The sequence below is a fragment of the Falco naumanni genome, chromosome 6, assembly GCF_017639655.2.
Source record: "Falco naumanni isolate bFalNau1 chromosome 6, bFalNau1.pat, whole genome shotgun sequence".
Classification (NCBI taxonomy): Eukaryota; Metazoa; Chordata; class Aves; order Falconiformes; family Falconidae; genus Falco; species Falco naumanni.
In genome coordinates this window covers 77,556,308-77,575,819 of record NC_054059.1, presented here as the reverse complement: position 1 = coordinate 77,575,819, position 19,512 = coordinate 77,556,308, and the positions used below count along the sequence as shown (strand labels likewise).

The following is a 19,512-nucleotide window of genomic DNA, read 5'->3' as shown; positions in this document are numbered from 1 at the left end:
CTTCAGTTTTACAGAAGAAAACCAATCTGTGCTGCCAAAAGTTCTTTGCCCAAGGTGATGCCAAGGATAGAGTAAACCCCAAATACAGGCTGTTAAAAAAAAAAAGTTTTCTGTTGCATTTCTAACGTATTGTGCTTTTAAACCTTATTAAGAAAATCTTGCTTCCTTCGTTTTCTTTTCTGAAAAGTAGCAAGAATATTCTTCCTTTATCAAGCAATAGCATTTCAGTTTTCTGACTGCAAAAACTGAGATACAGAAGCAAAGCAGGCAGACAATCAGAACTGATGACTTAGCAGAAAGAGATGAATTGTTAAACAACCAGATCAAAAAGATGGTATGACTCTGCAAATGTGATTTTCCTCAGGCATGGGAAATAGATGAAGTTACAATGCCGCATTAATAAAATTGAAGGAGTCTAGTGCTGTTATAAACAGCTCATAGCTGAAAAGAAGAAAGGAAAGCCAAACCACACTGAGACACAGACTACATATCCTTCAAACTTCACTGAACGATACCTTTCAAAAATACACTGTAAAATATATATTCTATTTCAGAAAATGGACATGGCAGTTTGAAGACTGTTACCCATCAGTGCTGTTGGGTGAAACCTTTATATAAGGCCACTGTTGGGATAAAACCTCTATGTGTCCATAAAAAGATTGTCACTGGCCTATGAAAAGCACAGTACACAAGCTTATTCTGGCTGCTCTGCCCAGGTGTCAACTCATCCCAACTTCACACACACAGCAGTGAGACAGAGAGGAGTAGAATGGACAGAAGATATGATTACCAGTGCGTGTTCTTGCATTCTCATTCACAACCCTTCTTTTCTCCACTGCCTGCAGAGCGCGTTCACGACATACTAACCTGTCTGCTGTCATTCTCCCTACAGCCCTGAAGTTTTATTAGTGAACCAGGTGCTCTGTCCACAACAGTAAGGCACAAATCCATATGTTTCACCGACTTGTCCTTTGTTAAGGCCCATTCCTAGAAAAAGAAAGAAAGAAAAAAAAAAGTGTACCAAATTGTCTATACTAACATTTACACATAAGGTGCTTGTGCTATCTCTGCATATATAGCAAGGTTAAAATCCTGTAAATAGCATGAGCGTTAAATAGTATGAGCATTAGAACGATTTATTGCTTCCCATAGAGCAGGAGAGGGGAAAAAAGGTGGTTTTCAAGCACAGTAATTCCAGTTGCTTCACTGTCCCCAGGTCTGCTCAGGGCTGGCCTGGTGGTTTGCTCCCTCTCCTGGGTTTACAGCAGTACAACAGCCAGGCACACACCACGGATTTAAAATACTTGCCCAAATATTTGTCCAGCTATATTTGTATCCATCTCTCTCTCTGCATAACACGCCCCCCCCCCCCCCCCCATCTTTGTAGGAGAGATTTGTATATACATAATTATATATATGAAACCCCTACCAGCTTGGTCTGCAGCATCACCGGCCATCCTACCCACACACCAGAAGCATGTGTACCACACTGAGGAAACAGTTCTTAATCGGATAGAGACCACCAGAAGGCAATACACAAGAGGGCCACACCAAAGGGCAGAGGGAGAACGTCACTTCCTATCCAAGGCACGACGTACAACAGAATTTCTCTCAAATGCATTTAAATACGCAACTCGGAGCAAAGAAAAGCTATTCTGTATGTACTGTTGCCCAGCTTGGTTGATCACAGCATCCTTCTGTGCAGGGCCTGCTGATCAGACTCTCTCCATGCCTTTCTCCCCAGTGTTTGCTCTCAGGGTTCCAGACTGGTCTTCACATGTCGAATTATCCTTTGAGGAAAGAAGCTGATCTATCAACAGAAGACATGCTAATTACCCAAATCATGCTCACTGCTACTTAAAAGTGGCACGATTAGCTTTTCTCCAGCAACTAAAGAGGATTCAGTGTTGTATAATACAAAACCCTAGATACACAGGGCCAAGCCTGGCTACATTTAAATGTTATTTTGCAAGCAATCAGCATTTCAGCAAAGAATTAAATGACTAATCCCATTCCATATTTTTTACTCATTTTCTGATACCATAACTGATTTTTTGGCTTGCGTAATCACTTTTAAACTCAGCAGATTTAACAACGATTAAATTCCTTTGAGAACAGATGCTCAGGAAACAATCAGAACCTCTAACCAATGTCACAACAAGTAACTGCCATTGTACCGGTAGCAAGCAGTTAGAAGGGTACCCCATTATGCAAGCACCAAAATAATGACAACTATGCAAAATAAAGCAAAGCTAGGAGAACTCTCTGTGTCCCTTTGTCTTCCAAACCCGGAAGCTAAAAACTTTTCCTTTTGTTCTCAACATGTTAATCTCGGATGACAGCAAAATTACTTGTCTTCTCAGTTCCGTTAAATTCATAAGATGTCAACAAGAATCATTAACAGCCACTTTTAACTTAAGGAATTAAACAAATTATTTTTCAGAGCTTATCAGGAATCACAAATGCCCCTGAAATAGATGGCTCCCTTACAAGATGTATACTGATTAGTGACAGTTGAAAATACTATCAGGAAGTGGTAGAACTTACGTTTGAGAACCCTGCAAGAAGAGAAAATCAGAGCCTCAAAAATACTGTTTTAAACATCTTCACTCTTCCATCAAAAGGCTGAAAGTGCCCCAGACACGACAGAAATCATGCAAGAAACTAACACATTTAAAAGCCAAAGATACTGCTTCGCAAAAGCTCCAAGCTCTGCTCCTAGAGACATCTACGTGATGGTCCTTCATGGTACAAAACTGCGTAGAGATACCTTCCTCCAGCAATCAGGAGCTATGATTAGCTATAATGGAGATTAGATTAAGCAAATTCCACTACATCAGAAAAGAAAAATTGCAAGAAGTGTATGTGCTCAAGCGCACAGGCTGGAAACAGGATAGCTCTAGGTAACAATTTGAAAGTCAGGACATTTGGAAAAACCTGTGTCATAAATCACAAATATAAAATTAGTAGAACACCACTAACCTGAAACCTTCCCCTTGTGTCTAAGTGCATTCAGCTTTACATTTAGTTCTTTACCATAACCCTACATATTTGTACATAATTGTCAAACATCACAGTTTCTTCAGCCCTTTAGGAGGCGTGCATCTGCCTTTTTAATCACCAAATTCTACCAACCTGTTGGGGGAGGGCAATTCCCGTTTTCACTTACATCTTGCATTTTAAGTTGTGTTGCGCATAAGCCAGAGCAGCCTCTTCAAATTACAGGAGGAGGTCTCCAGAGTCTTTAATATCTGAGTGCTCTGAATCCCAGCCCTGCTCCCCAAACCCTCTCGACAAGAACAGGTACAAAACCACACGGTACAGATCTAAAGGCTGGTTTATTCCCTATCCTCTTCTCCCATGCTGTTTATTCCCTCCAATCCAGTACGAATTCTCTTTTAACATACAACCTGGTTTTGACCCATTCTGTCCCTTAACCTGTCTGAATGTCCTCTCACAGGGACGTGTTCAGAGCAAGTGTATATTGGTTTGTCAAGGTCAACTTCAGAGAAGAAACTATACATAAAGGGGGGTCAGATTCAGGGGAGGGGAGTCTGAAAGAAGAAAACAACTGTGTTTCTACAGAGAACACACAACATCACCAGAAACTCGTAAGATTTCTGCACCAAGGCAATTCTGATACGTTCATCCTTTCTCCTAAAAAAAACCCCAAACCACTGTGGCGTTCTGAAAAGATGAGTGTACTTTCATAAAGGTAAAAGAAAAAGCTTCCCCAGATATATCCTCTTTAATGATGGGGAAGAGGCATATCTCAGATATATGATGGCAATGCGTTCAAATCAACACAACGTAACTTCCAGGAAATAACTTCTTTCAGGATTCATCTGATTTTAGGGGTTTCCCCTTTAATTTAAATAATTTAATTTAAATACTGATATTCACTCCATAGTAAATTACAAAAAAATTGTAATTGGTCAGCCTTCTATTTTAACAGATATACTTGAAGTATTCATCTTACCTTTTACTTATGATCAGCTTGATTACAAAAAGAATTAACGACAAAAGCAGCACACAAAACAGTGAGCACAAATGTATTTCACGAACAGTAGCCAAGTCACAACTGCATAAATAGTCTTTGAAATAATTAGTACTCATTTACAAATTTGACACATTTGCAATTAGTTTAAGAGTAGGATTAGAAAGGATTTGTTGAAACACTCCCTTTTACTGTGGGTGAACGAGATACGACATTTAGGCACCTCTCTTTTCTAGAAGAGCCAAATGGGGATCTAAGACAGAATTCTTTTTTATGCCCTGCTACAGCAAATTGGAAATGACTAATAGGGCACCACAGTAAAGCATTCTTCTATTTTGCTGACCTTAGGCCATATGCTTAACACAACCCAAATCTTCTCTTAAGCAAAAATCCCCCCTAAAAAAAGCAAACACACCAATACGCTGAAAAAAGCTTTATATACAAGCATAAAACTCCTGGGAAAGAAATTATTGGCCTCTAGTGTAAAAGCAAGTATTTACAAAGACAAAGGAAAGGGATAATCTGACGCACACTTAATGAATCTCTGGGCTCAGGTTCTAATCCTGAAAATGCAAAATTGTATTTTAAGGAGAAGTTATTTAGCTAATCTGTTATAACAAGTGATCTGCTGATTTGGGTTCATCTTCCTATCACCAGCACATAGTACCTGCTTGAGTTAAAAAGTTTCACTTTTTTGGGGTTTTTTTGTTGTTTTTTTTTGTTATTGTTGGTTTTTTTTTTTAAGATCACATATTGTGAGGAAAAAAAATGAATGGCATACAGACCTGGTTTCCCCCGGCGTTATGACATTCATAAACTCCAACAACACCATCTGCAAAATGGCCCAAAGTGTCAAGGCAATTGGTACCCTGCTGCAAAGCCCCAAAAGCTATATCTTGATGATCAGGTACCCTAAAATAAAACCAGAAATATCTGCTTAATTCAGTTTCTTTAATTATTTTTTCAACTCCTTGTCTTCACTCAGAATATTTTTAAGATGACAGATTAAAGATGAGTGATTATTACTATCTGGAAATCTCAATCATCTTCTGAGGAGGGAAGGCAACTACCTGATCACAAACTGATCAAACATGAATAAAGTTGCAAGCTTAGGACAGAATACAAAGAGACTTATACCAGAGAATGAGGATGAACATAGAAACTCAGCACAAAAAGCAAGCTGAAGATGACTTAACATCATCATGTAAGGTCACTCAAGCTACCAGTTAAGGTCATCAAGCCCTCTTTTTTTTTTTTTTTTTCCCCCCAGTCAAGCTAGTTTGTGGCAAAAATATGACATTCTATATTCTTCCCAGACTATTTTTACTGAAGTGTTAGAAAAGGGGTTAGGAATTAAAGAAGCAACCCAAAGCAATCAATGTTTTGCTAATATCTGTTTTCTAATGGTTGCACATAAAGTGCACTCATTTAGGATGGAAATATCTAGGCAAAGCCATTCAACAAAGTTCAGTTGTGGAGTAGAGTCTGTGAGTTCATGTCAAGCAGTAAAGCAAGGGCGTATTTGCTCCTTTTAAGATTTATAGTACTATACTATGTAGTATATATACTATATACATATATATGTGTGTGTGTATATAGTATAGTATATTTGTATATAGTGTATATGAGTATAGTTATTCAGGCCAGCAGAATGAGCACAAGAGATGACACAGAGTAAGACAACGTGACACTTAAGGAATGCTTATGGCAGCACATTTTCCAAGACAGCTTGCAAGACACTTTTCCTAACAAATTAAACAAAAGTAACTTACTTCCTCAGCATCATCCTGGTTTATGAGACACTTCAGTAAGTGTGGCTGTGTACGTGGTTCACTAGGGCTGTAAGGGCTGGTGCTTTTGCATTCCAAGCCTGTACGCCACTAGCAGTTACCTGACTCCACTGACATGAAGTGCCCCCAGGAAAAAACAACAAGTATTCTTATAAACCACACACAGCATCTTGCCGTTACACTACCAGCGTTAGGCTGACAGCAGACAAAATAGTTTATAGACTCACATCTGACTGACGCGCTTACTAATGGGTTATTGAACATGAAACTTTTTATTCTTTCAAAAGTGCTCCTCCTCAAGGATTCTTCATGAGTTAGGATTAATTCATGTTACAGAAATTGTTAGCAGCGTGACCCCTCATTCCCCTCTTCTCATCTCCCCCCTGCTCTGCTGAGTTAGTGGTTATGCAGTGACAGAGAACAAGCGGCAGGAAGAGCAGAAGACAGCTAGAGTCTGCCAAGCATCCCCGGCCCTCTTGCCTGCTGACTCCCATTACTGAGAATGTCTCCTCGCTCAGCCGGGTCTGCGCTTAGGCAAAGGCAAAAGCTTTAAAGGGATGACAACAGGATACAGAACAGTGCACTCCTGAGCAAACGGCTCCTGTAGGAGACTAACTTCAGGCACTCTTCTCTAACACACCTGTTAGTGCAACCGTAGTTGCAGGAAGTAGAAAAAGAAAAAGCACCTTACTGGGAAAAATGGCTCTTTAGGAATGGAACTAAGAAAAATCAAAAGCAAAAAAGCCCACGTGAGGCATTACTTTCACAAATAAATTAAAAAAAAAAAAACAACCACCCTCGACAACCAAGGAAGGAGAAACTGATGATTTCTGGGGAAAGGGGCGGGGGGGGGGGCAGGGGGAAGAGAGAGCATTCCATACTATCTCTGATTCAGCCAAAACTCACCGTAACTCAGGATAAACATTTTCAAGATACCACTTGAAGGGTTTGCAGCTAAGTCTCTTTCTGAGTTCCGTTCGGCTTTGAATACTAGAGGGGGAAAAAAGGAGCAGTTTTCAAAGTCAGGCTGCTGTCTTTACGTACATTAAAGAATAGAGAACACTCAAGAACAGTAGAACTGTATCTTAAAGAGATAATACATGACAGCTAGCACTCCTTTCACCTCAGAAGGTGCTGTCTCCTGAAGAGTAAATGAACAGGGCACAGAAGTACTTGTGACTTACTTGCCATAAGGTACATTCCTGGCTGAAGGCACTGCTGCATAATAGAAATTTTTATACTCATCCATCCAGACTTCTGCTGCCCTGCGTGTATTTCTAGGGACAATCATATGAAACACATAGGTTATATTTTCTTCAGCTGTAATTAAATCATGCCATTTATCTTTGGGTTGATTTTAATTCTTCCTAGTACTACATATTCAGCTGCCTCAAGCCAGGCAGAAGATTCCCTATTAAAGACCCAAGTAATAGAAAAACCATTAGAGTGTAACATAACTGAAATCAATGCGTTGAGAATTAAATTTATGTCTTTTCCACACTCATCACTGCTTCAGGTTTTCATGCAGAATATACATCTTGGAGTTCTTTCTGCAGACTTAATGGAAGAAGTTGGTAAGTGGTGGTTTGGTTTTTGGTTTTTTTCCTTTTTATAAGAGTAACTTGACAGAAAGCAAATTCAGTGAGTGTTCACCTGGATAAGCAAGCTAATTGAAAACTTAAACTCAACAACTGGCAATATTTAATAATTTCTAAAACTAGATATTCTAACATGGGCAAGACATTTTCAGTCTTCATCCTATTCCTACTACCACAGCACTCAAAGTTCCAAAAAGATATAATCTGTCATGACCAAGCAAGTCTGCTGTAGCCGAGGTAACAGAGGAGAACCAGTAATTAGAAAATATTTTTAATGCTTTAAAATTCAAGAGAGATTAATTAATGCAATAAATGTAAAAAACAGTAATCCAAGTTCTTTACTTCTAATCAAACACATCTCTAACTAAAATTCCTGTATTTATGTAACTAGTGTCTTTAAATCTCCTTTTGGGTTGCAAAGGGTAATGCCTTTTTCCATTCCCTGGCTTCCATATAAAACTCATTTACTTCCATTGTTCATAATTTTATGCTTAGAAAATTAAGCATTATTTCACTTGCAACTGCCATGCTCTGAAGCTTATTTTACATTTGGCAGTAAGTTCATCTAAAGCAACTGGAGTAAACTCAGTCAGCCAATAACTTCTTTAATATGATTTTCCAATCCAAAAGACAAAAAATAGTCAGTGAGCTCTTCTTGCGGGTTGCTAAGAAGGAAGGACGTGGGGAAGAAAAAAAAGGTCACACAAAAGACTTCAATCAATTTTTTGAGGGCTGTTTTTTTCCCTTGCAAAGCTTCCTTTAATTTTTTCGTGAGCAAAATCCTATTCAATCCAGATTAGAGAGCTATTTCAGTTTACCTTCACTCGCAGTCTCTCAGGCCTGCGTGAGCATCACCCAGTCACTCAGCACCTGCCCCTGTTGCTTGCTCAGCAATCGGCTTGGCTGCCCACAGGCCAAACGGATTTTGGTGGTGGGAGAGGAATTGTTCAGTTTGCCAGGGTTTAACAACTCCAAAGACACATTCAAAGCCAGAACGCATGTCTGCGTCACACGTCCCCAATACCTGGGGACAAACAGCTCAGGCTTAGTGTGCCACGAATACAGGAACTGTGTAGATCCTGAGATGTGCCTAAACTAGTAAGAGCCCAAAGGCGGCAGGGTACCAAGGAACACAGCACAGGGAGCACCCAGCACTGCTGGGTTAGGTTAATAAGTGGTAGGTTAATACAACCTAGCACCGAGCAATCAGAGGTAGCTTTGTACGGAGCAGACTGGGGTCTGCAAGGTTTATGAGCTCATCTGAAGTGGTGCAGAAGTGTCCACTGGCCTAAATCCTGCCAGACACAAGCTGTATCTGCCCACGCCACAAAGCCAGGATGTGGGCTCCCTCCTCGTGAAACAGGACTCCCAGCCTCTCGTCCAGAATCACCAGTTTTGGCCGCCAAAAGGCAGCGCATACTGACTAGTCCACTAAAAATAGGATGCTTACTAAACGCATCCAGAATAAACTGACCACAGTCAAGGGACAGATGATGGTTTAAGCTAACAAGTCCCAACTGCAAGACCAACACAGACTCCATGCGCCGAGTTCCTTGGCACCATGGTCCTACACGTACCTGATAATACCTGTATTACAAGGGTATCCCATTACCTTAGGTTTCTCATTCTCTCATCACTAAAATTGATTTTAAGGCATTCTGTTACATTGGTTTGACACCCAAGAAAGCTGAAAGGAAACCTTCAAATATGGAGCAAACTGTCAACCCTGCTTTTAAGTGATATACAACTTTTCTACGGCAATTCAAAAATAATCCAAATAAAACAAGGAATTTTAACAGCATTTCAGAATTTGAAACAGCTGGACAGCTAAGGACACAGGTAACAAAACACCTGCAGAGAAATACAGATCTGAAAAGGGGTGTAAGCTTCCAAGACACTGATTTGCAAGCTTCAGCTGTCCTCACCATTCAGGTACATGTGGGAGCTCTTTTCAAACTCATTTGGAACACAACGACTGGAAAACACAATGAGACTTCAAAAAACCCCTGTCATAGTAATTGTCAGGACATTCAAGTGATCAAATCACAATGATTTGACTCCACAACAAAATCTAAAAGCTTTAATCCCAGTATGAACGCAGAGTCTTCAACCCTTGCTAACATGATGCATTTCTGCTGTCTGCTGTATCCTTGCACGCATACAGCCACACCTTTTTCCTACTTTTCACAAGGTATCTTTAAATACCTCCTCATATCACAAGGAAAGCAGCATCTTGGCAACAGCCCAAAGATGGAAAAGCTACAGAGGAGCAGGAATACTGCACAATTTATGTGTTATTAACCATGCTCCTTGTTACGACACTGTCATTTTAAAACCTACTGTGAAACTAAAACATTTACATCCTAAGCCTATGTAACACAGTTTAATTGGTACATCTTTCTACCCTCTGGATGCACACTATAAATCCTGGAACAGAGATGTGATGTATTAAGCGAGGATAACTCATTGCTAGATTTTGTTTTCCCCTAGGTATATTATTCATTTTTCACTGCGGCATAAAATACAGATCTCAAAGAACAGGGGGCCAGAAAAATCCCTGCTATAACTACTGGAAGAAATAGGACAGTGACTTTATTGTAGCAGACTTTTAAATTCATTAGAATCATCTTGGTGGCATAACCAGCACGGAAGTGAAGAATTACACCCTAAAGGAGGTTCCTCAGTTTAGGTGAAAAATGAGTCCAAATACACCAGCAGCTTAGAACGTTCTTATGAATTTAAATATGTCTATGATTACTGTGTTTCTTCACATTAAACAGAGTTTGGGCTCCGTACCCCTTCAAGGATAAACAAATTTTTAATTTCTAGCTTTTAACCCACAGAATCTTCAGCTGAGACTTGTACTTCCTCAGTCCTCTGTGCATCAGTCCAATTCTCTAAACCAGAACCTACAGTGATTTTTCAGCTACAACTGAGAGCGCCTTGGTCAAAACAGCCAACATATGCTCACACAATACGTTTCATCCACATTAAACACTGTGAACCTGAATCAGAATTGCTATTCTCATTCTATAGAGGAGAAACTGAGGAAATAGCTTGGTATTTCAGCTACTACTGTACACTATCAATTACAATCAAAGCAAAATCAACAGGCATATTAATCTAAACCCTTAATACTGAATTTTCTTAGCTCTGTAGAAAAATAATTTTTAAACACTAGAAAGGAAAATATGGCATAGAATGAAGCTGCCAACAGACTGGCACCAATGCCAGGATCAGTCTACATAATCATTTGCATATCACATACTGATCATTTATTGACAAAAAGCAAGGAAAACATACCCGTAACAGTGTATTCTGGCTTTTAGTGAATGATGAAACTGTTTCTATAAAATGAAGATTTACGAGACAGTTCTGAATCTTCTTTAAAGCCAAATAAACATCAAGTTCTCATAACTGATAGAATACCAAGCTAAGCATTTCCTTCTTTTCCAGCTCAGGCTGTGCCCAATAGAAGTTTTCCCTTTTTTAACTCTCAGGCTCTTCTCTCGTTTGTGTAGTTGCCTCAAAGTCTTTAACTTCCTTTTAATTAGTATTTTCCCATGCTAGGTAATATTGCAAGTATTTCTAAAGATCCTTAAAATGAAATTGCTGCCATCTGCTGATCATCTGAAGAAATTCAAAACATTGCTATTTAGCTGAAGACTTAACAGCTACCTTGCAAACACAGTACCACTCCCACCGGGAAACGTGTAAGGATGCTGTTTGCGGAATACGTGACCCACTCTGCTGCAAGGGATGATTTCTAGGCTCCCACCACATTGCCAAACTCTGAATGAGATCTCTGAAAAAGATGAAAGACCAATATCACAAAGTACTGTAATTTCGTAGTATACTATTTACTTTCAGTAAGTAAAAAAGAAAAAAAAGTAAGAAAAAATTCACTGAAGGCTTTCAGTGATTAATGCCGAGAAGATCAATAAGATAGTTTTTTGAGAAATTCTAAGATAAACAAAGGCATATCTGAGCATTTCTTATTCTCCAAGCTCAGGAGAAATAATCATATTAACCCAGAAGCAAACCTGTATGTCTTCTCTTACCTGAGGTTACCAGCATTCCCCAAATTCATAAACCACACTGTGATTTGTCAAAGTTAGGTCTATATGTGCTATTACTGTGCTTTACCTAAAGGGTAAGCAACAGCAGATACACTTAACAGATAAATTAATGATCTAGGTTATAATAATTTTTTTTCAGCTAAAGATGGAATAACACTGTGGACAAAAATCAAGGCATGATAAAACAATAGATTCAAGCTGCTAATTTATTATAGCAGACAACAAAACACTCCCAAATACTGGCCATGGAAGAAGCCGTATCAAGTCAATCTTGATTTGAAGACAGACTGAATAAAGATGCAACTTCTGTAAACTGAAGTTTATGGACAGTACACTTCTAAGCCAATCTAGTGAGCTAACCCGACTAGAGGGGACAAGAAGGTCTAGAAATATTTACACACCTTTCTCAGCTTAGACCTTTCATAGCAGAAGTCACCTAGTGCTGACTGAGAATTTTCCCTCATTCATTTCAAATAAGCACAGTAAGACGGGTGCTGCCAGGAGTGCTCTTCCCATTTTGATGATGTCCCCTTTAGTCCAGCACCTGCAATGAGTTACTGAGCGCCACCCTTACTTTCAAGCCTCTTCATAATCATTCAGTATCTTTCCACAGATTAAAAAGAAAATAAATAAGCTGCTCCAAGGTTAGCATCTACCTTTTATGACGTGCAGTAAGTGCCACTCCTTCCCCCAGAAGGCTTCTTGCCACACACAAAAATAAGTCATAAAAATAGCATTACTTAAAAAATTAAATTGGGGTGGGGTGAGGGTGTGTGTGTGATGGTCCCCAACCAAAACCAAACTAAACAACCCCAAATAAACAAGAAACTATACCAAAAGAACACCAAACAAAAAAACCCAAAGGTTAGAGAGCATGTCATTTTGATGGTCTATCCAGGAGGAAGAGAAAAGAAATGCTGTGATTTCAGCTTTGACAGTGCAAGTTAACCGTGTTTCTGCTGAATGCTCTTTGCTTTTACAAGGTTATTTTCCTATTTGTTCTCCTTCAGTGATAACTTCCATTGCATCAGGGCCAATTAGGCATATTCATGAATCCCAGACAGTCAACAGTCCAATCTATAGGCAGATCATCCTCCAAAAATATTAATGCCAATATTGTCTTTGCCAGTAACTTAGCTCTTGATTTTCCAGTCGACTTAACATGGGACAACAAACACAAGTGATTTTTAAACCAACTGAACATGACATTCTCCCTGTACATTTTTCATGGCACTGACTTCAGTCTTACACCTCTTATTTTGAGCTTATAATGAAAAAAAAGAATTGAGAATCACAATAAATGACTGGTCACTGCTATTAAACAGGTTAGTAACAAAAGCACTTCTGTGTTTCTACCACAGTAAATTACACACAGATGACTTCAGGCTTTCCCATATATAGCTCAAATCTGGTCCCATACTGCTCAAATTGTTGAAGCACAAGAGCAACAGTCTTCTTGTACCACTCTGAAACATTATTTATGTAGCTTTGCTATAAAGATCATACAGATACTAGCCCAGCATGAGAGGATGCTGCACTCAGTACAGACAGCCTGGTGAAAGACAACTGGGAGATCTGATCAAAGATAAAGGCTTTTGCATTAGGCAGGCAAATGCAAACTAAATGCTTGAAAACTCGTATTAGACTTATTTAAGTGTTAGGAAATACATGCCTCATGAGGTAAAGTGAGATTCTGGTTAAAAATAAAGGCCAATGTAGTATAGCTAAAGCTCTTCTTTTTTTTAAAAAAATAAATAATTCATTTGAAGGTTTAATCCATTTTAATGGTTTAATCCATCTATTGAATATATGTAGGCATCGAAAAAGTATTTTTGTTTTAGAAGTAATTTAGAAATATTGTGTCAACTTTTTTCATTATTCACAGCTGCCTTAGTGTGTACATCAGCTTAATTCTCCCTCCATAAATTCCCAGAAATGTAAAACTACATGTATACTTCCCAGCACCTTAGATTCTGAAGAATCTCAAAAAAAAAAAGTGGAAATGATATAAAAATAGCTCTATGGGAAAGAACATAGGACTACTGAATAGGGAGAAGCAAACTAATACTTATTTGCACCAACATGGCTTCTAAAGCCTGCACGGAATTTTAAAGAAAAGGGAATGTACAGCAACAAAAACAAACAAAAAACCTCCCTCCAAGAACATCCTTAAGTCATCTTTTTTGTTATACCTGAACAGTGTGAGACAATGTTACTATTTTTTACAATTTCAATGGACACAGTTCTTCATTAAAAAGGCATGAACAGCATGTTGAACTTTCTTGCATGGATTATATTACACCTCTCGATAACAGATTTGCCCTTTTTATCATAGTGTGCCATCAATATAGAAGACGGGGAATGTCTTACTCCCTGATTTTAGCAAAATTAAGAAAAATCTAGGTTTTCAAATTTGACCCAAACCTTCCAACGGCCTATCCAGTTCTTCAGCACACTCCAATCCTCCCATGCTTATCAAAAAGCATGGTAAAGATTCTAAGAATTAGAGTTTATGAATTCAAGACAAGACTGAGCAAACCTTGTTCCGTGTTTTGTACAGCAAGCTCATGTTATCAGTGACATTTAGCAACAATCTGAAAATGCACCTTCACGGTAAGAGCTGCCTCTTTGCAAACGTAGGCAAAACACTGCAGGCCCATCTTGAAATTTGTAAAGTTGAGTCTATACTAATATGTGAACAAAATCTCACGTAACAGCTGCTCTGTACATGCTTGAAGCAAAAATGCCAGGTTTCATAAAGGATAAGTATAATGTATACAACTATTTTGCAAGTCCATCTAACAGGTTATCTGCATGTAACATCATCCACTGATCCAGAGAAATGCTCGAGAGCAAAGAGGCCTGACGAGCGTGCATGTTGAATTTTAAACTGCACATCACAGATTTCTGATATCTGGTGCACGTGCCATTTACTGCCCATTAAATCATATGCCACATGACTTCTACTTGTCTGCAGGTAGTCTGGCAGCTATGAACAAATCATGAACGGTTGGATGTACTGACAGACCTTGCCTGTTCAGGGAGCAGAGAAAAGGCACCCCAAAGTCTCCACCTCCTCCTTCCCATGGAGGAGGAGGAACAGAATGCAGCAGGAGCAACATAAACAGCTTTTCGTCTGCAGTCTTCTCACCTTGAGTGAGGAGCTGTTTCTTGTGCCCTTTCTTGCTATCAAGACCTCAATTATCAAAGCATAAAAGCAGCTGCTAAGTTTTCAGAAAAAAATTGGTCGCTCAAGTACATGCTTGCAGCTAATCAAATACTTAAGTGTTCTAGTGGCAAAAGAGGTTTTCAGAGCAAATGCAAGTATTGCTATAGTAAATCTATACAACGAATTTCCAGGACATTAAAAAATGAAAAGTTACGATATTTATGAGAATACAATTCAGCAATTTACAGCCAAAGTAGTGAGAAAGCAGAAACACAGAAAGAAATTGTTCAAAATACCAAAGAGGTTTCTTTGAGTATTGCATGGGAAGGTCAGAGACTGGACTGTAAGAATGCCTCTTCAAGCCTTCAAGTTCCTTACAGGACTGGTAAATATTTGGTTACCATGTCTCCACCCTTAGTGCGCTGTATACAGCGGACATTTCCTTGTAGGCCAAGCATATGCTCAAATGCATATTTCAATAACTCAAAATACTTATGGGTTTTCACAAGTCCAAGGTATTTTAGGATTTTCAGCTAGCATGTGCAGTAGTAGAGAAGTTTCTATCCCTAGAGCTGGTCCCAAAACACACTACTTAGGGTAGAGATGCATCTCAGATATTCTAAAAAACTAAATTAATGACAGACTGCAAGTCTTCAGAAGTTGTAGAGTTCTGCTCCTCCCAAATCTTTCTTTGTTTTAATACAAGTACACCAGTCTTAACTGGAAAAAAAACTTTGTACAATATGGTAATGCCAAAGAGAGCCAAAAAATACCTACCAAAGCCAGATCTAACCACCAGGTCAAAAGAGAAATGACTAAAGCACAAGTTCTCTCAGCCCCTCCTCCTCCTTCCCTAAATCCCACTCAAACACCTGAAAATGAGTAATTACAGCAAAAATGCCTTCTCACCAATAATTATCTCATAGGGCTAAAGCAGGGGTATAAAGTTCAAAAACTCACTAAGTATAGATGCCGTGTTATTGATGTTAAGAAACAGATTATTCTTCAGTCAGCTAAGATAACTGATTTCTTAAGGTATATGTAAGAGCATTAAACTCATGAACTCCTGTGCTCTACTTTTCATGATTACATTTTAGCAACATCTTAACACATGTCTTTTATTGCCAGCATTTAAACAATTTAATCAGTAACTTTAGACGAGGATGTGACTTTCAAACAAGATAGCATTTCTGAAAGTAATTGCCTATCTATATCCTGTCATTTTTTTATCAGCCAACTTCCATTACAAAAAAATATCACTGCTTAATAAAATACTTTTATTCTCTCATAACTAGCATATAATTCCTACCTTGGTTTAATTCCTTCATTGTAATAAACCTTTTGGATTTTGCCAACAATGCATATGAAATTTTAACGCTGGTTTTAACCCTCTTTGCAGAAAATCAGGAAGACCATGACTGACAGCAAAGCTAACGATGAAACCTGCTTTCTTTCAAGACTGATCCGAAGGTAAGTAATATACATACCTAAGTTTTCTCCACCCCAAACATCCATCATCATGTCATACTTCCCTAGTTCTTCAAAATAGGATTTGTCCATCACAAATAACCCACCAGCTATCATGGGTGTCCTAAACAGAGAAGAAAAATGAAATTAAATACAGAACCATGAAGTGGGAGGTAAGTATTATTTGCACCTCAAGGTTAATACCTCCTTGAAAAAAATCTGCAATGCTTTCAAATGCAACTTATTTTGAAGCTATCACTTCAAATGCTGTCTCCATACATTTCTATGACATATATAGTGCTGTGACCACCCTCTAAAGCAGTTGCCAAATCTCCAGCTGGCCTACATGTTCCTTAAAGGGTGGCAATCTGTGCCAGCAAGAAAACATTAAAACCGATTTATTTTTATCCCTCAAAACATACCAACTTTAATCAAAGTGACATCTACATTTTGTTAAGGGTAAAGCATCTACTGGTGTGCTTTAAAGTATTCTTTTAAATACTATTTATTTCTGAGAGTCTCATAATGCATCCTGATCACTATATGCTACATAAATACAAATGAAATCTCAATTCTAATGCAAGCTATAGTAAAGATGCCCTTTCAGACTCAGAAAAGATGATTTCTAACTTGTTTAGTTACAAATTACAATCTATTAAAGGGAGAAGTGGTGGTACAGACATACTTTATGGGAGCAACTGGATTTCCTTGCCGTGCTCTTCTTTGCTCTGGTGTCATGTAATCCCACTTGAACACCAGGTTCCAATCAAAGCCTTCAAGAAGAAGATATTAGAGTAGGATGTTAAAAAAAAAGACTGTGATCATCATTCAACTCGTAGTAACTGAAATCTCTGGGAACTAATTTAAATTAAAAATATAAACTTGTTCAAACTTCTGGGTAAAAAACAAAGTAGGAGTCCAGATGACAGGTAAAGAAGTTGACAAGATGGGAAAAAAAACAAACCCTGAAATACAAAATAACTTTTATTTCTTTTGTTGTCATCTATTACTCCAGGAAACCCAGTCAAGAACTGACAAAGCAAAAGCCTTCTATATGAATCCAGCATCTTGTATCCTTACATTAAATAAAACATTATATGAAGATCTTCCAGCCATTACAAACGCTCCCAACTGTCCTTTCAGTACAATTGCATTTCAGTTCTTATCAAAAAAGTCACATATTTATGTTTACACAGGCTTTATGCAGTACACTCACTACTCTGTCAACAGGAGCTATCATAAAGGTCACAACAGGTTAGCTGTAATAAAATAGGCTGCCACTTACTTTATTAACATTCATTTAACTTCCTGCTTTCCCACTGCATGCTTCTAAGTGCATCACTTTTTAAACTTAGGGCAAGCACTAGAGCACCAACATCTTACTTCCCATATACATAATGTAAATAAATGTGCATACACACAGCAACAGCTGGTCTGGTCCTTTCTTGAATTAAAGACAGAAGAACATAAAGATCACTAGAATAGACAAGACCAGTAGGTCACCTACAGCAGTTTTCTACCTGACAATCATTTGAATTACCGCCTTTAGGCAATGATACACAGCTGCTAAGACAAACTTCCTACAGGAAACACTTTCATTACAGTTTTTGAGCATGAACATCTATTAAAAAACTACACAAGGTCCATAACCCTCTCCCAGTACACCTAAGCAAATCCTCCTTGTACAGCCTGCCTGCTGCCAAACACATTTAGATCCTATGAGGTCATGTAATGAATGATTTCCAGACTTCTGGTCCACAGATGTCAATAGTTTTCTTCCTCCAGCATAAAGATAAAGCAACTGCTTTGTGGGGAAATGGGGAAAAAGCTAAGGTAAACGGACATCCATAAATGTGCGTAGTAATGATTGATGCAGAAAGTTAAAAACGAAACAGTTTTCGTTTTAACTCACAAGTTATTTATCTCACACACCCACTGCAGAAATTATCCTGAACAGTCTTTACAGCATGCATGCCAACTCTTTCTCTCCATGTTTGAGTATTTCATGAAGTGTTGCACTGTAAAAATGAAAGACCGTCTAACTACTCCCAAACTCCAAGTAGCAACACAGTGAAATGGCTACAATCTATAGTACTGCAAAGCCTCCAGCATGAAAAATAAAATGAGCTCCAATATTTCCATGCAGTTAAAAAGTCGCATTTCATCACACATAGCCAGCAAAATTACTAGCATCTGGGAGAACTTGAAAAACCCTACTGTTCCCCAGCAGAAGCGATAGTGTTACAAATACTGCAGTGAACACAAGGGGTCTCTTTTGGAACGCAACACGCTGCTACAAAAGACGAACAAGTGCATAAATTGTTTACCCATAAAAACTGGTTTTCCATCTCCATTTTCACTGACTCTGGGAAAAATCTGCACTCAGTGAGATAATATCAGTAACTCTGTAAAAGGAGTATTTTTAAACACAAGTGCATATCCAATATGAAATTCTATGCAGTGTAAACTGCATCATAGGCATACTCTAAATTATTAGATCTCAGTTAACTACAGTTTATTCCAGTAATTAAAGTGTTTGTCAGGGCCCCTTAAGCACTTCTGCAACACCGCCCCCCCCCCCCAAAAAAAAAAAAAAAAAAAAAAAAAAAAAAAAAAAAAACCTAACCCACCATTTGTAACCTGAAGTGCTTGGATTTAGTATTGGCTAGACTTGGGAATTATTTCAGCCCTGTCCACTTTAAAAAGTTTGTAGCACTTGCTAAATTGCTTGTCTTGGGTTACTAAATCCTTTCAAAACACACCAAGCACAAATGCTGTCCCAGCTGTCTCAGCTCTCCATGCTTCAGCCACACAGATATTGTATCTAACATTGAAAGCATAGTTTTGGTTTCCATGTTTAGACTTGGCCCCAGTGAAAATGTCCCGTGATGCCAAATGCTGTAGTGCCTCTAACAGGGTAATCTGTCCTCTGGGAACTGAGAAGAAATATATTATTCATGTTTCAACAGATCTCCAAATAGCTTTAAACATTGGTATGTGCAAAATTCCTATTATTATTAAAAAAAGACAGCTTCTCACTCAATCCAGAAGTACAGAGGCTTCATGCACTTCAAAGATAGTAATAAAGAAATACCTATTTCTATTGTGCACAGGGGGAGAAAATTAGCATTAAAAAGTAAAAAAAAAAATATATAAAAAATTGGGAAACGTAATTCCAAAGATGAAGCATGAAAAGCAGTAATAAGTGAAAAGATCTCTCAATCTTTTCCCACTTCACTTGGGAAGAATTAAAGAGCATGAACCCTGCAGGAACCAATCAAGGGTTTCAATGAAAGAATTTCTCCTCCTACTGCAGACAACAATAAAAGCCACATAATGGTATGGGGATTTTCATACTTGAGATATAATGAAGAGATTGGGTAAAAGCCTTAAGGTTTTAATAAAGCTGGCA

At 38.4% G+C, this 19,512-nt stretch overlaps 1 protein-coding gene across 1 annotated transcript in view; it reads right to left on the bottom strand.

Moving 5' to 3' along the window:
* The window catches only part of GALNT2 (polypeptide N-acetylgalactosaminyltransferase 2), a 98,876-nt gene that overhangs the window by 3,317 nt on the left and 76,047 nt on the right, over positions 1 to 19,512 (bottom strand). The window contains exons 9-15 of the mRNA XM_040597969.1: positions 16,786 to 16,873; positions 16,121 to 16,224; positions 11,064 to 11,190; positions 6,972 to 7,064; positions 6,694 to 6,777; positions 4,783 to 4,909; positions 868 to 987 (exon numbers count right to left, since the gene is read on the bottom strand). Of these exons, the coding sequence (XP_040453903.1) occupies positions 868 to 987; positions 4,783 to 4,909; positions 6,694 to 6,777; positions 6,972 to 7,064; positions 11,064 to 11,190; positions 16,121 to 16,224; positions 16,786 to 16,873 (743 nt within the window). The remainder of the gene's footprint in view (positions 1 to 867; positions 988 to 4,782; positions 4,910 to 6,693; positions 6,778 to 6,971; positions 7,065 to 11,063; positions 11,191 to 16,120; positions 16,225 to 16,785; positions 16,874 to 19,512) is intronic.